Here is a 22,955-nt window from a genome sequence, read left to right on the forward strand (position 1 = left end):
CTCACTTTAAATTGCTGAGTGCTGTGTGGTTGGAGATGCCTGGAATGCTGAGACAGTTTCTAGCTAGTACAGCCTGGGGTGTGTTCTGTGCTTGAAAAATACCCAACTAGGTGTGATGCTGATCTGCTCCTATGGTCTACTGCAGGGGTAGGCAACCTATCGGCACGCGAGCTGATTTTCAGTGGCACTCACGCTGCCCAGGTCCTGGCCACCGGTCTGGGGGGCTCTGCATTTTAATTTAATTTTAAATGAAGCTTCTTAAACATTTTAAAAATCTTATTTACTTTACATACAACAATAGTTTATTTTTATATTATAGACTTATAGAAAGAGACCACCTAAAAACATTAAAATGGCACGCGAAACCTTAAATTAGAGTGAATAAATGAAGACTCGGCACACCACTTCTGAAAGGTTGCCGACCCCTGGTCTACTGCAACACGGAAGAACTGAGTTCAGTTCCAGTCTTGGAACAATATCCTCTCTTCCATGCAAAAATGTATAGGAGGGGAAAAATCACACAGAAACTTCCACATGTTCCTGAGGCATTATCCCTGGAGGAGGAGTCAACATTTGGGTAGAAGAGCAGTAGGCATAGCCACCTAATTGCATAGAGCCCTGAAAATCCACAGGTAAGCCCATTTGCAGTACAGTGGATCTCAAGGCTTCCATGCAGCGTGCCAGCCCTTGCGTTCATCTCCCAGACCCACTGCTAGAGTAGTAAATACATAAAATATTAAGGTCACTCATGATCCATGCTGCCATCAGTGGGCCAGCTGCTGCTGTTATTCCCTTCCCTCACTTCCCCCCTCCCCCCGAGGTGTACTGGCAGAAACCAAAATTAATGATGCTCTAAGTATCATTAATAGTTTAGATGCTGTTAACTGGTGATAAAAGACTTTTACACCCTGGACAGGCAGTGCTGGTTCCTTTTAGTACTGGAGTGTAGAAGACAGAGGGGAAAGAGTGAGCAACAAGGTGGTGGGAGATAGAAACTTGCATATTGCAGGATGTAAAAGTGGGGCTTTACCACACCTCCAATGGACTTGTCAGTTCTTGGTAGTTTGCTTCCATATGCAGCCTGGGATTTCTCTGGGTCCTTCGCATTTTCAGCCTCTAAAGGAGAAACTCATCTGATCTTGCAGCTAAGATCCAAAGACATCACAGCTGGCAGGCATAAACAATTGATTTTCCTGGTTCCTTATATTCACTACTATTCCACTGGCAGGCATTGATACTAGATAAGAAATGCTGTTGGAAACTGATCTGGAGCCCGCTGTCTGCCTGAATAAACCCAAAATTTCGATGGAAGCACCATTCTTGTCTTTTGTAAATGTTCCTGGAGAGCAGAGAGCATGTATTGGACCTTGAAGAAGGGTCACAGAGGATGGCGAGATAGGGAATCTTACTTTTTTTTTTTCTATTGCTCACCCCCACCCCCCCTTTCTTTTTCTCCTCTCCTTTTCTTTCCTCACACTCCTAGCTTCAGGTTGTTAAAACTGTTATACTTTAGAGCTGGCAGATTGTTTCTCTAGGACAGTACACTTATGCTGCTAAGCTTTTTGAAAGCTTACTGTTCTTTCATTGTCTAAAGCATGAGGACTCAGCTTTCAGAAAAAGTTACTGAAAAAATTTAGTTCAGGACTGGGTAGGGAGGGGAAGAATGTCCTTACGGAAATTTTAATCCCTTCGACAGAGGCAACTTGTAACCGCTGATAGTGGATGTGGGGGGTACAATTTAAAGGTTCTGGTGATATGCAGTGAGGTACAGGGCGGGTACTCATGAGACAAAGGAGTTTTGATTTCTGGAGCTACTTTTGATGTCATGTTTTACGATACTATGTAATAGCAGATAGAGACTGTTCTAAATGAGAGCTACACTTGAAGAAGCTGTATTATATCAGTTTGAAGAACAGAGATATTTGTTAATCCGCCGTTTGATATCTTTTAGAGCTCTTGTGATAATCTCAGCACCCAATAATTATGTCAGGAATAAGTTCTAATATAACCACATAAAATTATTTCCCCTCTTCATTTGAATCTGCTCTCTCTTCTGGGTTTACAAGAGGACATTGGCTTTCTTGGGCATCACAAGTACCAAAAATCTCACGCTAACTCTCCTGCTGGCTATGATTGTCTCTTCTGGTATCTATAGTATCACTGAATGATGCATATGGTGCATCATTACCAAACCTGTGAAAACAGATTTCATGGCAGGAGGATAGTGGTTTGAAAGAATTTTTGGAAAGTAGTTTAAAACAGATTCTGTGCTCAATCTCCTGTGCTCAGCCCAGTTAGCAGGGACATTCAACTCACATTTCTGAGCTTGCCTACAATTCCATTTTCTCTTTACAGTTCACTTCTAACTAGAAATGGACCCAAAACAGAATCCAAACCACTCAGAAACATGAGGAAGATCAGATCTGGGTCCAGATTTCAATTTCACAGCTCAGGTTTATTTTTATGATGGGGCGGCTCAGTACTCCAGATCCCAATACTCTTGTGAAGTGGCTTGGGTTTGGATCTGAAGTTTAGGAACTTGAATTTGGATCGAAGCTTCACAACTGACCTACTTTTGCTATTAACATTTCAAAGTTGAATAGTGTGGCTTTGCAGTTTTTAATTATTTATTACAATATATTCTGACATTAAGGCCCCAATCCAGCAAACTCATAAATATATGCTCAAGTATAAGCATGTGAGTAATCCCACTGAAATCAATGGAGATGCTCAAGGGCTTGGATTTACGCACAGTTAAGTACTCTGCTGGATTAGGGCCTTTAGAAAAAATGAAATAAAATATCATTGTCATAATTTCAGGGGAACTGCACTTGTATTCCCCCCCGCCCACTGACACTGGCCCACACTGCCTTCTCCAACCTCCCCAGTCCCCCCAGGAGTCCCCACTGCCTTCTCCAACCTCCCCAGTCCCCCCAGGAGTCCCCTCTGCCACCCTCCACCCATTGCCCCGAGCTCCTTTCTGCAGCCTCGCACACATCCCAGGCAGGCTCCATTATTGAGCTGTGGTAACTGTGGCTGCTGCCAACCAGGTCTCACTTCCTTGCTCCCACCGCCACCTAGTGAGGGGTTTGGTGGGAGCGCTCCATGCTGGTGCCTTTCTCAGGCGTGTTCCCCTCAGCTGTGCTTAGCCCAACTCCCATGCCCCTAGAATAAGGAAGAAACACTTTCAAAACTGCTAAATCATGGAACCATTGGGAAGAAAAGTTGTACAGCGAGATAAAGATAGCAAAATATTTATTGAATTTTTCTGTAACGGCCATAAAGATCTGTCAAAACTTTAGCTACAACTGTGGATCAAATGCTAATCATTTACTACTTATGTATCTCCACTGACTTCATTTGTGCTGCACGCTTATAACTAAGAGCAGGATTTGGACCTTTTGTGACTACACAGATGCTGTACGTGTATTAAAGCTTTATTTACAAATACAATATAAAATGGCAGCATGTGCTAACACTACTGTGTTGCATCAAGATAAATAGAGGTATTATGTGCACAAAGCTCCGTGAAGCAAGAATTAAATTGAATGAGATTAAATAAAAAATAACTCTATCAGGAAAATGTTAATAATTTAATTAAAACTGATCAAAGCTGGGATATTCCACAATTAAGGTCCCCTAGATATGCTCCATTGTGCCTGGGGATTTTATCACATGTAAAATTATGCCTGTAGGGAAACACTTTGCAATATCTAAATGAAATGAGGTGAATTGAAAATGTGGTTTTATCTTTACCTTTGAAGTTATTGGAGTTAGATTTTTTTTGCCAGCTTCCTATTGATTTTTTTATTTATTACAGACTTATACAAAGGACATATGATAGAAGCAGGTATTCTTTCCATTGAGGAAGCGGTACTCTTCTTTCCTAAGGGCAATTAGTACATATGTATTTTTATACAACTCTGTTGAAGCCAAATAGGAAAGCACAAAATAAAATACGGTTGTTCTATAATATGCCATGAAGTAACACCAAGGCCATGACTGCAGTTGCGAGAGATATAATGTTATCTCACGTTGTATGCAGCGTTGGTCCCAAGATATTAGAGGGACAAAGTGGTGTCTTTTGTTGAACCAACTTCTGTTGGTGAGAGATGGGCTTTTGAGCTTGCAGAGAGTTTTTCTTCAGGTCTGGGAGGTGTACAAGATGGAACAGATCACAAAAAGTAGTCACTCTATATTTGATCCCTGTCATCATCCTCAAAGGAAACTCCACAACATGTCCAAAAGATAAGCCTGGGAGCTTAAATTCATAATTTTGTTAGATACTAAAAATCATGGACTGAATAGAGACAAGGAATTTATGGCTTATTACAACAATCTACACTCCATTAAAATCCCCTCATCTTTTTTTTTTTTTCTTCTCCCTATGACTGGAGAGGTCTTAACAGGCCGCCACTTCACCTGGAATGATCCCTTGAAATATGTGTTAACTACTTATGCTGCACAATCTGTTCCACCTTGTATTTAGCTGTTACACTCTGACTACATTTCCCACACCCGAAGAAGAACTCTGTGTAAGCTAGAAAAGCTTGCGTCTCTCACCAAGAGAATTTGGTCCAGTAAAAGATTTTATCTCACCTACCTTGTCTCTCACGCTAAGATGTGTCACTTTTCTGCGTCCTGTGGGGGGAAAACGTGTGTCTTACGTTATTAGAGTAACTTTGGTTGTGAATTTAGTAATGCATGTGACTTTGCCTTCCACAAAACAATAGCTCAGTGTGTGAAGTGCTAAAATGAGCCAGTCAGCTTTTACAGTCACTCACTGTTTAAAGGCTGAATCTCAACAGTTGCTGAACTCCTTCATTTCCTAGACTTCAAATTCATAGTAAATGAGATTAGAACCTTTTTTTATCATAGCCAAATTCTGCTGAAAACACAGCACAAACTAAGTAGATTTCCTCTTCTTTATATCTACAGTCTTCTTTACGGACATTACAAACCCATTACACTGCAGAGTATTGAGATATGAAACCTAAATTAAAAAATGATGTTTATGCTAATAATGGTCTTTGCTTAAATTCTGTTTTAATCTACAATATAAACTAAATTCTAATGTCAATAGAACAGTATCACTTGGCAATATTCCCAACTATACTAAATACTACAAACAGAAATTATTGTTCTCAAAGTACATTTGTGTCATAGTGCATATTATATATACATACAATATACATTTTAAAGGATGTAACACCTACAGAGTATTACTTGTGGACAGAGGGGTTTTTTTTATTTCACAGAACGATCAGCAATGAAGAAAATTATCATTTCAGTGCAAATTTAGAGTCTTTTTAATCTGCAGAGGTTTTAAATGATTTTATGGTCTATTACACTTATTAATAAGAATCTTTATAGGTTGACCATACAAGAAGCTATCTTTATTGGTTTCTTCAGAGTCATTATGAACTACTCTGAGTATTCCTCTGAAGCATCAGCCAACTGACACAAGCCCTTTTGATCCATAAGAACAGCCATAATGGGTCAGACCAAAGGTCCATCTAGCCAGGGCCGGCTCCAGGGTTTTGGCCGCCCCAAGCAGCCAAAACCAAAAAAAAAAAAAAAAAAAAACCCCCAATCGCGATCTAAAAAAAGCCACGATCGCGTTCTGCTGCGGCAATTCGGCGGGAGGTCCTTCACTCCCAGGCAGAGTGAGGGACCCTCCGCCGAATTGCCGCCGAATACCTGGAACTGCCGCCCCTGTCCGGAACGGCCGCCCCAAGCACCTGCTTGAGAAGCTGGTGCCTGGAGCCGGCCCTGCATCTAGCCCAGTATTCTGTCTTCCGCAGTGGCCAGTGCCTGGTGCTTCAGGGGAATGAGCAGAACAGGTAATCATCAAATGATCCATCCCCTGTTTGCCCATTCCCAGTTTCTGACATCATATATGCAAATTATTGAGAGGATGAATTTTTTGGCCATTTTGATTTACAACCTAGCTCGAGACCCTCGCATTTGAGAAGATGCCTCAAAGCCCGCACCCCTTCCCTCTGTACCCCAGACTTTTCTATGCTGTGGTCCATGTCAAAATGAAATGGGGGGGGGGATGTTCTATCCTAAGTATATTTCAAAAGCCTGTCTTTAAAATGTTGTGGGAAAGGATGTCCAGACAGATGTCTCACCTGATGAAAGGCAATATTTTCATTATTACCAAAATGATAAATATAAGCTTTAAAAAAAAAAAAAGATACTCATTCTTTGTAGCAACCCTATGGAGGCAAAATGTTGAAATGAGTTTTAAGATAAGTCTGTTTTAAGCAAGCAAAATGACCCTTCTGCAAGACTATTTTAAATACTTCACACTTTAGGTGTAAACAGAACTGGAGGCTACAAATGCTCATTAACGGTTTCAAACATAACCTCAGTCCTGTTCCTGTTTATTAATTACTGATTTGATTTGTTCACCTCATACAAATGGGCCAAAATATAATAAATACATGCAACTGGTTATTGCTGACTCATCTGCATCAGTCCTGTCCTTAACTTGCCATTTTAGCAGTAGGGGTTATTTTAATTTTTCTGTTTGTCTGTGTGTACACTAGAAATTCTATCCTATATGTAGAACTCCACATCCTATATGTAGAACTCATTTCTGCAGCATAAGATGGCAGATACCATCAGCCTCTCTCTCCTCGAACAGCTTCAGCCAGACATTCCTATGGCTAGCTTCAGATTTTGCAACCAGCCACCAGTTCTGTGGAGGTTTCCGTGACAAAACCATGGCCTATTGTACAGTGGTTAATTGGAGGGGGGGGAGAGAGAAAGGGGACACATGGATTTTTTTAACCTCCCAATCACTTATTCAGATGTGTTCCAGGTTGAACATAAATTCTCTCTCTCTCCCTGTCCAATAGCTGGTGGGCAAGTGCCTGCATCAAAAACTCACTTTGAAAGTTAAGAGTAATTGCAGCACTCTCAAGAAAGAGGACAGGGATTAAATAGGTCTGGGGACTTTTGGTTCAACCTGGTTTGGGGGGTAATTTTTTTTTTCTAAGTCTCATTTAGGAGCCTACTCACCATTTTCAAAAGGGATTTAAGGAACCTAATCCCACTGAGACTAAGGTTCCAAAGTGCCTTAGTCACTTTTGAAAATCTGATATAGGCTCCTGCCACATGGGCTTTTTGGAAATGTTACCCACTGCCTGTAAGTGCTACCGCAGTATAAATGCTCAACATAAAAGTATTCCATTGTAACACACTAGCTTAGTATATCTGATCATGTCTCCCTCTTGTTTGTGGGCCCAGTAAGGATAGGGGCCTGACATCCTTAGTAGTTCAAGTGGCAGGAGCATGTGTATTTGGAGTTGCAGATCTCCAATTCTATCGTTCCTAACAACTATAATGTTTCTGTGTATGTGTCCATGCAGCAGTTTCCTTACTTAAGTGTTGGTCCCTCCAAGTCAGAACAGAGGCACACAGGAGCGTGTAATGAGAGAGGCTTGCTGTGCTACTGGTACGCTGTACCTGTGGTGTGCATAGAGGACTTCTATTCCAAGCACTCACAATGTGGCCTCATTATAAGTGCTGTATTTTTGAAAGGAGGTAGAGAGAGGGCAAAAGAATATGATCCCTTTTCAGGAGTCTGGCCAGCTTACTTTTTTGCATATATACTATAGAGAATTATTTGAGGCATTTTTACCTTGAGGAAGAGAATGGTGGTAACCTAATTTAAGATTTGTATTAAGCAGAGTAAGAAAATGGATTGTGAATATTTTGTAGTTACTAAAACTAACTGAATGTTCAATGAAGTGTGAATTTCCAAAATAGAGAACCAGCAAAATGACTTTAAACAATTTTCCCCACCATTTGTATTTGAAACTACACATTACTTGTGATTAGCAATTTTATGTCATTCATAAGCAGTGTACTGTAACTGGATTCAGTAAAATTGACCTGCTTCCAAATATTAAACTAAACTTGATATTTAATTACTGTACATGCTAAAGTTAAACCAGAAAACTAGAGGGCATATATTAAAAATTCCAATCATGTTGAATGTGAAATAAATTGCAGTATTCACGTTTACTGCTTTACATGAGAAGTGTATTTTCTTCCCCATTCTAAATTGAAATAACACCAAATAAATGTAGAACACCTGTATCAAAATAAGATAAAATAGTTTGTTTTTTTTACCCATTTAGTTGTGTCGCACAGTTTGTGTAATGTAACTTTACAGCATACTGTGCAACAAAACAGGTCATTTAAACAGTAATTAGTATTAAAGATAAAATGTCACTGCAGCTATGTTAATTACTACAGTATCAATGTACTATAGGATATAATACATAATTGTCAAGCCTTTAATTTTAAATTAAAGTGCAGCAAAGCATACCATTGCTACACTTCCTTCTAATTAATATTAATTAATGTTATTTAAATGTACTATTTGCATCCCTGCAGAATTTTAGGAAGTAAGCCTCAGTCCCATTCTGCACTCAAACAAATGTGTTTTTCCCTACAATAGCATAAATTAAAGGCTGTTCTTACACTATTTTTCATATAATTAATAATTTTACAGTATATTTTTCATTCTTTAAAATTAAACACTTTTCTGCACTAAATTTCTTTTCCTTCCATTGTATACTAACTGGGTTGTTACTTTAAGGTCACTTTTGTTTATATTTTATTTTACAAACAAAGCATATCTTTCCATTCTTTTTTAATAAAATAAAGATTAATTTTAAAAGAAGATGGGACATAAGAACTAACAAAGGTTAATTCTGTATCGATATAACTAATGTATCTGGAACATAAAATACAGAACATTCTTGTCAAAATATGGAGCCTTATAACAGAGATCAATGCAGTTTTACCATTGATTCCAATGGGAGCAGAAGGCTTTTGTGGCATCTCTGCTTTGAGACAATTTTCTTATAAATTTTTCAGTAAGAAAAAATGAGTTAAATTTCTGATTTGTTTAAATATACTGTGAATTATTTATACAGCAGTTGAAATGTTCCCCTTTTTCAGTGCAGAAATTCTGTAATGAAGTCATTATTCAGGTCTCGCATAAAGAATATTTTCACATATATACTTATTTAGAGGTATAATAATCACATTCATTGTGTTAACCACATGCCTGTGGCTAAAATATGTACATAGGGATTTAGCAAAATATTTGAATATAAAGTATAATATTTAAAAGCAGAACTTGAAATACATCCTTCAGTTGGGTATTTAATCTCTGATCTTTTTAAAGATTTATGGTTGGATTAATCTGAAGGTGTTGAAGTAGAAAAAGCTCGAAGTCTGTATCATTATTTTCTAGGACTCACCACTGGTTTAGAAAAACTTAATTTTATATTGTTTATTCATTTTGTTTAGGTCAGTGGGACAATGTATAATACAGGGAGACATGTTTCTCTACGGTTAGACAAAGAGCATTTGGTGAACATCTCTGGAGGGCCCATGACATACAGTCATCGCTTGGAAGAGATCCGGTTACACTTTGGAAGTGAAGATAGCCAGGGATCAGAACATCTACTTAACGGACAAGCTTTTTCTGGGGAGGTATGTCAATGTACTTGGAGTTTAAAATGAACCCGTATGAAATACCTGCTCTCCATTTCTGCCTAAGGGTAGCGTCAAACTAATTGCTGCTCATGAAAAACTCTCTCCTTTTCGAAAAGAAGGGAATTTTTTTTTAAATTGTGCATTGTAATACATGTGTATCATATCAAACACAGCATGTTCACTGCCAGGTGGGGGGGGGCAACATAGGGATTGTTGTTTTAGATATATGCTACTCACATGTTGAAATAACCAAATTGCAGCTGGGAATTTGGTTTGTCAGGCTGGGGTTTTCAAGGAGACTAAGGAAATTAGGGATGAAATTCTGGGTTATTGAAGTCAATGGCAAAACTCCCAGTAGCTTACTAGGGCCAGGATTTCACCTTCAGTGCTTAAATCTCATTGAATTTCAATGGGTTTGGGGCACCTACCTTTCTTAAGTTGGGATTTTCAAAGGAATTTGAATAGAATATTAACTAGCTATCCAAGAACATTCTGAAATTGCAGCACAATATTTTTCATTCTTTAAAACACAAAAATAAATTTTACAATCAGCAGCATAAAGACCGTAAAAGCTTCCTGTAAATTAGACCCAGACAAAATGCAGGGTAGAACATGAAACACTCAGATTTTTACCGTTCAGAGTCATAGTTTCAATTACAGAAAAAGAATCTGAATGCAATACGTTTGCCATCTGTGTGGTTATCAGGGGTGAAAGTAATTTAAAGGACTTACCAGTACGCCGGAGTCCTGAGCGGGCGTGGCCTCAGCCAGAAGAGGTGGGCCTTTCCAGATTGAAAGGCTCTGGGGCTCCGGCTGTGGCTGGGAGTCCCAGGGCCTTTAAATCACCCTGGAGCTACCAGCTGCAGAGGCGGCTGGGAGCCCCGGGCCCTTTAAATCACCGCAGGAGCCCTGCCGCTGCTACCCCGGGGCAGCAGGGCTCAGAATAGGGCTGGGGTAGCGGCAGCCAGGCTCATGCGGAGATTTAAGGGCCTGGTGCTCCTGCCACTGCAGGGAGCCCAGGGCTTTTCAATCCCTGCTGGAGCCCTGCTGCTGCTGGGGTAGCGGCGGCAGGGCTCCAGCAGTGATTTAAAGGGCCAGAGACTCCAGCCGCTGTGGGGAGCCCCGGGCCCTTTAAAGCGCCGCCGGAGCTCCGGCAGTGATTTAAAGGGCCCGGGGCTCCCTGCAGCACCTGGAGCCCTGGGCCCTTAAATCACCGCTGGAGAAGCCGGGCCAGTCCGGCACTGGCTCTTGCCGGTACACCATACCGGCTTACTTTCACCTCTGGTGGTTATCCATGACAAGTATCATTAGGTTAGTCCATCATATTCTTAAGAAAAGTCAAAACTAATTATCAAATTCTAATATTAACCAGAAAGTAATATTGAAGGTGGTAGTTGTTTCTAAAGAAATTCTACCTTTATTGCTTACCATTGTCCAACATTTTCTACTGTACACCATAATCCTGTGAAGAATATGCAGAGCTTAACTTTACACATGGTGAATAGTCCCATTGAAGTCAGTGGGCCTGCTCAAGGGACAGAGAGTTAACCACACAAGCTATATCTTTGCAGTATCAGGACCTGATTTAGAGACAAAATAATAGCGGGCAAAGCAGTAATCCTGCCCTCTGATACATGGTTCTCATCAGTCTCTCGGGCTATGTCTACACTAGAGACCTTACAGCAGCACAGCTATACCAATGCAGCTGTGTTGTTGTAAGGTCTCCCATGCAGCTGCTCTATGCTGACTGGAGAGAGCTCTCCTGTCGGCATAATTAAACTACCCCGAACAAGTGGCGGTAGTGCCGACATAGTGCTGTCCTCATCGGCCCTTCTGTTAGTGTAACTTATGTCGGTTGGAGGGTGAGGGTGTTTTTTCACACTCCTGAGTGACAAAAGTTTTACCAACAAAAGTGCTAGTGTAGACAACGCCTTCAGCAGTTTAGGGGTACATGCATTGGTAGCAAGTTTTTCAGGATACATGCTGATGCTGACAGACTATGGGCAGGACTGAGCTCAAAGGGGACAATCATTCAGTCGCTTTGTATACAGAAGGGATACAAGAGTTTTAGTCTCCCATCCTTATTTTTTGTTGTACTCAGGGGCGCCGGAACAGGGGGCAGTAGTCCCATCACTTTTTACCAGGCTGTAAGGGTGACAGATGGCGGGGAGGCGACGGAGAGGAGTGAGCGAGGGGCAGGGCAGGGGTTCCCCCCACTTTTAGGAAGCTTTCACCACTCCTGGCTGTACCCATCTCCCATGAGCTTGCTTCCTGTCTGTGAAGCACCTAGCACGCTACAAATTCTAAGTAAATAATTAAAATAATGCTTCAGAAGAACTGCATCTCACTACGGGTATATTAGAGTTACCTTCAAAGACATCTCGAGTACCCTGTTATCATTCTTTTAGAAGACCAAAAGGAATAGTTTCCAGCAACAAAGCACTTATTTATTTTGTTGAAGATGAATAATCACATTACCATCTGTACCATCTATCATAGACTCTGGTGATGAGTCAATGAATGCATGGCATTTTCTTTGGCATTGTGCAACAACAGTTATCTGAAGAGCAGCAGATTAATTGCAGGCTTGTCAAATGATGTTATTATAATTGATGGTAATCATTTGCTTTGTTTTGTATAAAGCTATGTAGATGTATAATATAGTCAGCGGCGGTGTTTTCATAAAATTATTCATGTCTTACATAACTGACTAGTGGATGCCTTGTTTAAATTCTGTGATAGATGGACACGTACATTGGATCTAATGTTTAACTCGTAAGTGAACATCGAGTGTTTTAATAAATACGACCTTGCTTTGCTAATCACATCTAAATAGTAAGAGCGATATTCAATACAAAATAGTTTGCTTTAACAAAGAAACAAGAAATACGGCTGAAATATAGCCCTGTATTCGATTTGGCATATCAGCATTGTTTCAGAAAGTCACAGGAGAGATTGATGGATTAGAAATATATCAGCCATAATTTTTTTGTGTTGAAGTAAAAGTCACACAGAGTATAGATTGTAATGAAAGGTGAAAACGTACAGCACTGCAGCCCCAATATTTAATACCATGCAGCAAAAGCAAAAAAGGGTGGTTAAAAAAAAAATCAACAGCATCTTTGACAAAATAAGAGAGAGCTGGAGGACAGAGCACAGCTGACAGATGAGAGAGGAAAAGTAAATTAGGTGGGACTTGGGAGATGGAGCAGTTGGAGAGAGAACCAACAAATAAAGAGCACTTCTGACAGATTAAAAAAACAACCAGCATTAATGAGTATGAGAACCAGAAAACAACATGTGAAATGGAGGGAGGTGAACTGAAAGGGCATGGAAGGAATGGCCAAGGGTCCAGAAGTTTTTTTTAGCTTTGAAACAGGGTCGTCCTGTTATGTCTGTCTTAGTACATAGGTCACCATTAAAGCCAATATTTGCCAACGGATACAACACCTCTTTCCCAAGTAAAAGAAGAAAACTGCTGGCAAAAGTGGTGACAACTGTCAGTCATTATGAATGACAGAAAATAGACATGGGGCTGAACCTTTTGAGATTTGGAAGTGCCTGGAGCTGGCTTTGCTTGGACTTGGTCCATCTCTATGTAAAATATCTATTACTGAATAGCCGTGTCACATTCCCACATGCTATGCTGTACCCATAATACAAAACAGAGGGCCAAATGGACCCTGTTGTATAGAGTTGGTACAATTCCTCAGCAAAGAAACAGCTTTCACACCACAGCTGAATTTGGCCTGGAGAGTATAATTCCATCCAACAAGCTCCACTTTTAACAACAGGGTCATTTTAGATAAGCTCTCCGGTCTGGGAAGGGTTACTTACAATGTTTACAATTCCCAGCAGTAATACTAAGGAAATGATACACTAGTTAATTGCTAGCTGACGTTATGGAGTAACATATGCTTTCAGGCCTGCTACTGCCCATAGCTGTCACTATAGTGATAGGATAATATTGGTCAAAGGAGAAAGAATAAAGAAAAATACAGTACAGGTATAAATAGAAAACGCACTTCTTAAAATATTTGCAAAACACGTCAGCTAAGAGAAAATAAATGCAAGTCTAGGACCCCATCGTCAAGAGCATTCCATTGTGCCCAAATGCAATCCCAGTGAACTCGTCGCGACTCCTCCGAGAATCAGGGTGCAGGACTGGCGCCAGAATTGGTGCATTTGAGCCCATATAAAGGAATTAACTATTTGCCATGAATTTCAAGTCCTTTTGCACCTTCTTTGTACTAATAGTTTATGAGCATCTTTCCCACCATTGGTCTAGCAGTGCTGGTAGACGTGGTGGGAGTTTTAGTATAAATTGGATACAGGCGTGATTCTCAAATCTACATGCACCCTTCCTCAGCTGCATCAGTGCTAGGGAAAAGTTTGAAAATTCCTAGTGTGTTAAGGACATTTTTAAAACATTTTCCACCATCACTAACACTCACAGAGTTGAATCTGTGTGGCAATGGGGAGATGATTTTTTTTTTTTTTTTTGCAAAATTTCTCCGGACCTCCAGGGCCTGATGTAGAGAGTTGCTGATTATTATTGTCTGTATTGCAGTAGCACCTAAGAGCCCTAGGCATGGATCAGGCCCCCCCATTGTGCTAGGTGCCGTACAACCACAGAACAAAGACTGACATTGTCCCAAGGAGTTTACAGTCTAAGACCTGATTTACACTTAGATGTTTTGCTGGTGTATCTGTACTGGTTATTAGTGTGATTTTTTTTTTTTTGCCAACATAGCTATGCCAGCAAGAGCCCTACTGTAGATGCAGTTATACTGGCAAAAAGTCCATTTGCCCATATAGTCTATTTTGCTCAGGGAACTGATCAAAGCTATACTGACAAAAGGACTCATGCTGGTATAAACTGCATCTATGCTAGAAGCATAGACCAGCATATAATAGCAAACCTTTCAAGTCTAGACAAGGCCTAAGGATTGATCTGCATTAGCAATTTATGTCAGTGTAACTACATCACTCAGCGATGTGGAAAATCCAGTTATATCAACCTAACTCCCGGTGTAGACAGTGCTATGTCAACAGGAGGGCTTCTCCTGTCAACATAGCTACCGCCTCTCGGGGAGGTGGAGTACCCACACGAGGTAGCATTTTCACTGAAGTGCCGCAGCTGCGCTGCTGCAGCCTTTTAAGTGTAGACAAGTCCTGAGTTGCTTGGACTCCCACTGAATGTGGTATGAGGGTGCTTTACACACTAGGGAAAAATGTGTGTTCTTACCACATGGTCCAGACACATCTATTTTTCTAGTCAAGACAACATACAAGTGGGCAAAGACTTAGGGCAAGCTTGACAGCAACAGGATGGTGCAAAATTGTGAAGACAGAACCCAGTAATGCCAAACTGTTTTAAAATGTATTAGGGTCTGAACACCACTAGGGATTTCTAATGTGTGGCCTAATTAGGTGTTAAAGGATGTCAAGAGAGATCTCTACAGTAATCTGGTTACCTTTTAGCACCTAATTATCACTTCACAGTGGACTCTGGGCAGATAATTGAGAATTGTAATGCTTAAAGGTCTTGAAAACAGCAGAAGCTTTTTAAAATATATATAAAATTATTCTATCAGGAATGTGTTTGACTGTTTCCAGCAACATGGAATAAGGAATAAAAGGATTTGAAATATGAGTCAGTTAAGCAGTTGATTCTTTATCTGGTATGTAATTAAGTGGGCTCAACACACTTCTCACAGATTAAAGCATTTAATTGTACAATGAACATTAAAAGAGGATCTCAAAATCAAGGCATGATGTACACTTAAAAATTAGATTGACATAGCTACATCACTCAGGGGCGTGGAAATTTTTGCACCCTAAGCACCGTAATTAGGTTCACCTAACCCCCAGTCGAGATGCAGCTAGGTTGACAGAAGAATTCTTCCATCGACCTAGCTACTGTCTCTTGGAGAGGAGGATTAACTACAGCAATGGAAAAAACCCTTCTGTCGATGTAGAAAGCATCTACACTATGGCAATACAACACCATAGATGCGCCACTATAGTGCAGGCCCAAGTGAAGTCCCAGACTAAGACCATGTGTACACTACCACTTAGGTCGGCAAAACTCATGTTGCTCAGGGGTGTGGGAAAAAAGTCATTTTTCAGGCCCTCTGATTCAATGTCACTTCCTTCTTTGAATCCCTCATCCCTGTCACCACCTACAAAGCTCTATGCAGCTCTGCCATTCACATGAAGAACTTGGAGCACATGATCCTGCCTACAGATTTTTCCTCAGGAAAGGAGAATTAAATAAGTGACAGCAGTGAGCATAGGAAAGGAAGGCCTGCTGCCTCCCATCTAAACATCTTCAGGAGACTAAAATCTTCTTCTTTCAGGCATAGGATAATTGTGTGAAGCAGAGAAGAATGCAAGCAATAATTAGCACAGTCTGTTTATACCGTACTGGGTTAAGTATTTAAGCTTATGTAGCTAAAGAGCCAGCTTGTGCCTTCGTTCCTGTAATAGTAACTGAAGAGGGCTGCAGAGCTAGAGAGCCCGAGCAGAGGTGTTCTGAGACTTTACACCTGGGTAGGGCAGACACAGGCAGAATGCCTCTGCTATCCATGCGGGATAGCACACCTGCTGGGAAAAAAAGGTGTAACATGCGTTCCTCCAGCATCTCCTACCAGACACTAGTAGGCATGCTGAGGGAGAGGGGCTCTGATCCCTCTTCTTGGTTCTGTGGCATCCAGTTAGGCTTGCTAGCCAGCCAACCTGCCCCTAGTAAGCAGGGACCATTAGCATCAGCATTGTGCCTGGGTCCTGCACAGCTGTATGGTAGTGGGGGAGGATGTGTCTATGCTTTGTTCCCCTATAGTGCACCCATGCAGGACAATTCAGCACTTGTCCAGAAGGCTATATAGTAATACTTGTACAATACTGTAAAAAACAAAGTATAAAATATCCATAAATGTTATAACACACAACAAACTATATCCCAGCAATGTCCAATATTAAAGCTCTAAATGGTGTGTTTTGTTTCCCAAATTTCTCTGATTAATTTGCTTTGACATATCTATAAACTTTTTTCCTAAAAACAAAGTGAATCATCTGAGTAGCACAGATTTAATTGTTAGTCTGTTGATGGATAATAAACAGGTCTGCAGATTAAAATATGAACTAATTACTGTATTCAATTCCATTTACTTGATTTCATGTTCCATTAAATTTTGGTGTCATTTGTTGTGGGAGGTTTTAGATTTATTTGCCCTGTAATGAGTTATGCTAGAGGGTTGCAGAGGGATAGATTCCTTCAAATTGGAAGGTAAAAATGAGTGGTATTCGCTGCAGTAAGTGAACTGTCTAAACATCTATCAATATGTGACAGTAATAACAATCCCAAAATAATGTGTTGAAATCCAAATGTTCTACAAGCAGCAAAAGGGCAAATATTTAAATAGTGCCCAAAGTCATTGTTTCTGAATAAGGAAATTTTGCTTTTAAGCTTACTGTATTGTATTAAGAGGAGCTTTTATGTACTTACGGTACTTTCCTGGAAATTGGGACAGGAACATTTTGCAATAGAGCAATATGAAATATTATACGGTACAGCAAACTTCTTATGCTGTCTGATTGTAAAGAACTGCATTTTAGTGTCCAATAATATTAGGAAGTGGGATTTGGTTTTTAATATCTTTTTTAAAATGGGATGTTTGGATTCTAACTTAAGTTCCCTCTTATATTCTTTGGCTGAACAGTCGCCTTCTGCTGATGGATAGGATAGCCTACTTAAATAACCCAACTCCAGAAATCAATAGCTGTGAGAAATCATATGGTAAAGGTTAAGATGTAATCACTGCATGTCACTGACTATCTTCTCGTCTTCATTCCCCCCTCCCCTCATTTATTTATAAACAGCAAGTCTAAATCTTTTTTACAATTGGTTTTACAGTTTAAGCCATGCCAGTGTCATCTTGCTGTCGGGGTCTTACATTTAATGCTGTTGTGGTCACACTGCCATTTTAGAGGGGAAATTAGATTTTATAACTAGCTTCTTTCATCCCTTCTAAGGTAAAAGCCTTAATTCTATTAATCATATTATGTAATGTCCAAGCTTTAAACTGAAACTTAAGTATTTTACCTCATGTATAATCAGTTTCTAATATTATTATTACCTCTCCAAAAACTTTAATAGTAGAGAAGAAACAAATGAGAATTTTGCACTAGTAAGATATATGTTTCTTACTGCAGGGCTAAGTGTATATTTTATGGTAGAGCTAATGAAACTAGGAAAGGCTTATACCTTCAGTTGTAGCAAATCAAAATGGTACATTTTGCTCAGCCCTTCATAGTCTAGGATCATGTTTTTAGTCCCAAGAGCCCCGCAGTTCATTTATTTGTTGCATGAATAAGAAGTCAGGATTTAATCTAGTTGAAACTTTCGATCTGTGTCACCAGGGATATAAAGTTAAGGGAGCCGGGGGAGAATAGTGGATTTAGCCCTGTGAGTGCTAAGACTAATGATAACACACACAATTGGAAAGAACGGTCATTTAACTTTACAATCCGGGACTCTCATTCTATAACATCTTGATTTTGAAAGATGGCTCAGAGTCAGAACAACTAAAAAACTGTTAAAGAATTTACAGAATTTCAGACAACGGAATTGGATTTCTAACTCTGTTTTGGGTTTGCCCCCTTTATTTTTTCTATACGTATATTTTTCAGTAGCCAACTGTTCTTTAGGGGTGGTGGGGGCAAGCAAACCGGTGAGAACCGGATTGTCACATAATATAATCTAAATTCCTTTTGGTGCCTGAATTTTTAACTCCAACATCATAAAGCAACAAGGTATAGTTTTTCTGCTCAGGGAAGTAGATGTGTAGGATTTGCTCTTTTAAACCTTTGGAGCATTAAAACATTCAATACGCTAAACCTCTAGTGTCACTTATGAAGTATTCATTTCACCTGATTTTAGATTTTAATTTGCTTAAGGGAGACATGACTTGCTGTGGGGTGATGTGTCTTTAATTAAACAGCCAAGTTACCTCCACAGACAGAAGACTTTGTTCATTTTTACAGTGGTTTTTAAGTAACTGGTAATGATTTTTCCATAAGAAGTTCTATGAGTTTTAACTTTTTCCTAAGTGCCTTTAATGTAATGTTCCAGGGGAAAGGAGAAATCTTTACTGAAACACTTGTACAAAAAACCTTTACAGCTAACAGAAGGTAAATAACGCAGTAGTGAGGGCATGCATACTTTATCATCTTTTTGTACAAACAGTGTACCAAATCCGGAAGTCCTTTACCCAGGCTAAACTACCATGAAAATCAATGGAGTTTTGACTGAGTTTGACTGGGTGATTTGTCATTTAAATACTAACTAGTTAATTATTACTGCTAAAATTGTAGATCCCTCTTAACTCAGTAACCTTTAACTGATTCTACACAGGGACCATCAGGTGCAATTCTGCCAATCAGACCACTGGCACTGGACTCCAGACTCAGGTAGTGGCTGGTACCTGACAGGTCAGAGAAAGCCCAATTCATTTCCAGAAATCCCATTTACCCACAACCCTACAATGAATCTAATCAATCACGTAATTCTGCTGATGGCGCAGGAACTTCCTTAGTGACCCTCCACAGATAATTAGTTTGCACCCTGATGAATAAACTTTGATTTCCCATGTCATCTTAGCCTGCATGGCTACAAATGTTATTACCAGGCTGTAGAGCTGGTCAAAATTTTCGTGCTAAAAAATAGGGTTTCACTGAAAAAAGTTTTCAAGGGCAAAATGTCTTTTTTAGTTTATTTTCTGCCGAAAATTACTCAACAAAAAATTTCCTTTTCACATTGAAATTTTTGTTGTTAATCCTTTTCTGCCACTGAACACAAGAGAATGATTGTGGCTAGAGTTCGGGGGGAGGGCAGGCGTGAGGTTACCGCTTTTTCCTTTCTTTATTCCATTTTTCCATTCTAACTTTTCCAGACTTCCTTATCTTTTGAAAAGTTACACTCTGGGAAAAGGAAACACTATCTTTGCAACTCTGCAACTTTTCAAAGTTTGGGGACGTTTAGAAGAGTCACTGAATGGAAAAAGGATATGTGTTGAGTGGGGGTGGAACTCTGGACATTATTAATTGTGTTGCACTATGGAGGAGAATGAGAATTCAAAACTTTTCCAAAAAGAATTGAATGGAAATAACTTTGAAATGTTACACAACGTTGTTGCTAGCCTGCTGTAAAGTCATGTTATCCTGTTGCATTATTTGTCTCAAGGACCTGTGGCAGTGAAATCTGTTGGCTGACTACATGCTGCATTGAGCAGTGTTTCCATCACCTGGGCCAAATTTTCCTCTGTTCTGGATAATACCCATTTTTGTTGCTCTGCGCTGGATAATAGCTTTCTTGCTATGAGAAAACAAAACCTAGACACTGTATTGCAGTTAAGGACATATATTTTAATAATCTATCTAACACTGGTATTTCCCTTCATTCAAGTATCCTGTGTCTGCTTTTTCCTTTTACACTTCTATTGTGATGCTTCATCAAAGGTGAGCTTCAAGGAACAGAAAAAATTGGGCTTGTGCCTCTTTGTGATATATAAAAAAGTCTTGAAAAGATTTTTAACCCCCCCCTCCCTCACATGGTTTGTTTTTTAGATTAGTAATTCATGTCTTATCTGCCTTGGAAAACTAGTGAAATGGTGATATTGCCAAGTCAAGGGAGTGGAAGTTGAGCAATTAACTGTTTAAAATTATTTTACTAACATGTATATTTCTAATACAGTTTTTGGATAAAGGAAGCCTTTGTTAAAGGCTGAAAACCTTTTCCTCGCCCCTTAATTTAAAGGTGTTACAGCCCCAAGAGATCCTCCAACAAATTCTGTCTAAGTAACGTACTTATGACCACATTGTCTGAGCATCTTGCCATCTTTAATTATTTATCTGAACAACCTCCCTATGAAGTTGGAAAGGGCTATTATCCCCATTTTACAGATGGGGAACTGAGGCACTGAGAAGTTAAGTAACTTGCCCAAGTCACAGAAGAAGTGTATGGCAGAGCACGGACATGAACCCAGATCTCTCAAATGCTAGGCTAGTGCCCTAACCACCAGACCATCCTTCCTCTGGGAAAAGACATTCCTGAAGTTTCTAAAGTTAAACAACGGGTAGGAAAATAATCTTTGCAAATATTATCATAAAGTGGACATCAGAAAAGGGCACAAGCCCAAATTAAAAAAGAAAATCCCTATAGTTTTTCCATAGTGACTTATTTATTTTTCTTGGGGAAAAAAATGAGAAAAGTTAGGATTATTTTTGCTAGTTATTACATGCTATGTAAACTGCCCTATTCTCTAAAGTGTTTAAATCCATCCAGAATTACTAGCAAAAACTTTTTTAAATCAGTCAACTCCTCATCTACTTTCTCCTCCAGATTATAATTATTTACTAATAAATAGAAGCCTAGTTTTCGACCCTTACTGTTAACTCTCTAACCTTCAATTTATTTCAACGGCATTACATTGGTCTTTGTCCCTTTACCTTGTGCTTAATAGTTTCTTCTGAGAGATTTTATTAGCTTATTAAAAAGCCAAGTAAATCATGTCAGCTGCATCTTCCTTTTCATTACATTTGTCGGAGAACTCTCTCAGGTTAAAATTTTTTTGTACAGAAGCCAGGCTGGTTTGACCCTACTCAGGTTAGACTTATCCAAGTGTTGTTGTACTCCTCTCTTAATTAAAATGATACAGATACCACATACCATAAAGTCAATCTACTTGTAACTTCAAGGCATTTTTATTTTACAACCCAGTTTACTTTTATTGATACTTCCTGCAAACTAAAAAGGAAAGGGTTTTTTTTTTAGATGCTTAGTTTTTTTAGGCAAAAATTGTCATAAGAGATTATGGATTAAGAAATTCTTTAAACCAATAAAGAGGAGCAAATTTGAGTTTTGGCTAAAGTACAAGAATAAAATCTATCTAAAATGATTACAATAAAGGATCAGTTTTTCAAGATATTCATGCCTTAAAAGAAACAAGCGTCACAATGATAACACTGTAAAAGGATTAGAGTTGACTAGGATAGAACAAATTTCTTCCAAATCACTGTTCTTTCTATTTATCTCTTAATATCACATCTCCTTTTGTCTGTCTACACTCTTATCTCTCTATAAACTAGTGGAAATTAATACACACAAATCTGCCAAGATTTGCTGGATTAAAAGCAAAGGTAGGAAGGACTGGACTGAGAGTCACTCTTTAATACATATCCTTTTTTTAAATCCAAACGACAGAACAAAGTTCTCTGAGAGATGGTTTACTATGGGCACATGAAAGGATTATATACTTATTACTTGGAAAGTTCTATCAAAGGCAAATGAAGTTCTATATTTTAGCTAGAAAAGGGAAACCGATCAATACCAATTTCCTTCTGTTACCCTCTATTGTTGTTTATTTTTTCTATCCAAGGCATGGAAACACCACCACTAACCCATCCTGGTAAGCCTCTCCCAATGATGGAATCAATAACTCATATTTGAGCTATTCTCCTACATATTGCTGGTCAGAACCAGCTCTAATCACAGTTACAGTGATATTCCTTCAAGTGTTGTTGTAGCCTTGTCAGTCCCAGGATATTAGAGAGACAAGGCGGATGACATAACTATTTCTGCACCAACTTCTCTCTCTCCAACAGAAGTTGGTCCAATAAAAGATATTACCTCCCCTACCATACCTTCAAGTGGATATTTGTCAGGTTAAGCTTTGCTGTACGCATTTTTTAAAAAAAATCAGATACAGCATGATTGTTATCCACTGGGCATTCTTTTATAAGGTCAGTTTTGCCCTATTCGGTCCCCGACACTAATGGCAAGCAAAGCAGAAAATCAAAGGTCTGAGGAATCACTCCTGCAAGCGGCCAAGCACTCTGTTCTCAATCCAAGCCAGCAAGAATTTAAGTACATGCTTAACTTTATCTTTAAGCATGTGGGTAAATGTGAGTCTAGAGGTGAGGAAAGGGGCAGCTGACTTGATCCTGGACCATTTATGATCATGAAACTAAGCTAACCCTCACCTCTAGACTTCTCTTTCCTACAGGTCAGGAGTGACACACCTTGGCAGATCTCTTGTGGAAGAAGGCTTGTACGGTTGCATCAGTCTCTCAGCCAGTCACTAAGCACCTTTTCACCAGCACTAAAACTCATTATTTTAAAAAAGGAGAGGAGCAGGTTTCCAGATTCAGTTCTGATCACATGATTTGTGTCACCACATCCTCCAGCAAAGCAAGAATCAAACTCTTATTTTTCTTTTTAAATAAGGGAGCAAATTAAAAAAAAAAATCTCTGGCAGTATGTATAAATGATGACTTGCTGCCCTTGTCTGAAAGAAAGAATTCTGATTTAGAAGAAGATAAAAGGCTCACCAATACCAAGAACACAGTGACTAACAAGCGGGTTCAGG

The 22,955-nt window shown here is 39.4% G+C and overlaps 1 protein-coding gene across 2 annotated transcripts in view; it reads left to right on the forward strand.

The window, feature by feature from the left end:
- Positions 1-22,955, forward strand: part of CA10 (carbonic anhydrase 10) — a 316,593-nt gene that overhangs the window by 246,373 nt on the left and 47,265 nt on the right. Inside the window, exon 4 of one of the 2 annotated variants that reach the window (XM_029912155.1) lies at positions 9,337-9,522. The exons of the other annotated variant lie outside the window; for it this stretch is intronic. Coding sequence (XP_029768015.1) covers positions 9,337-9,522 — 186 coding nt within the window. The remainder of the gene's footprint in view (positions 1-9,336; positions 9,523-22,955) is intronic. 2 annotated transcript variants of the gene reach the window in all.

This window comes from Terrapene carolina, unplaced genomic scaffold, assembly GCF_002925995.2.
Source record: "Terrapene carolina triunguis isolate 2854851 unplaced genomic scaffold, T_m_triunguis-2.0 Scaffold192, whole genome shotgun sequence".
NCBI classification, from domain to species: Eukaryota; Metazoa; Chordata; order Testudines; family Emydidae; genus Terrapene; species Terrapene triunguis.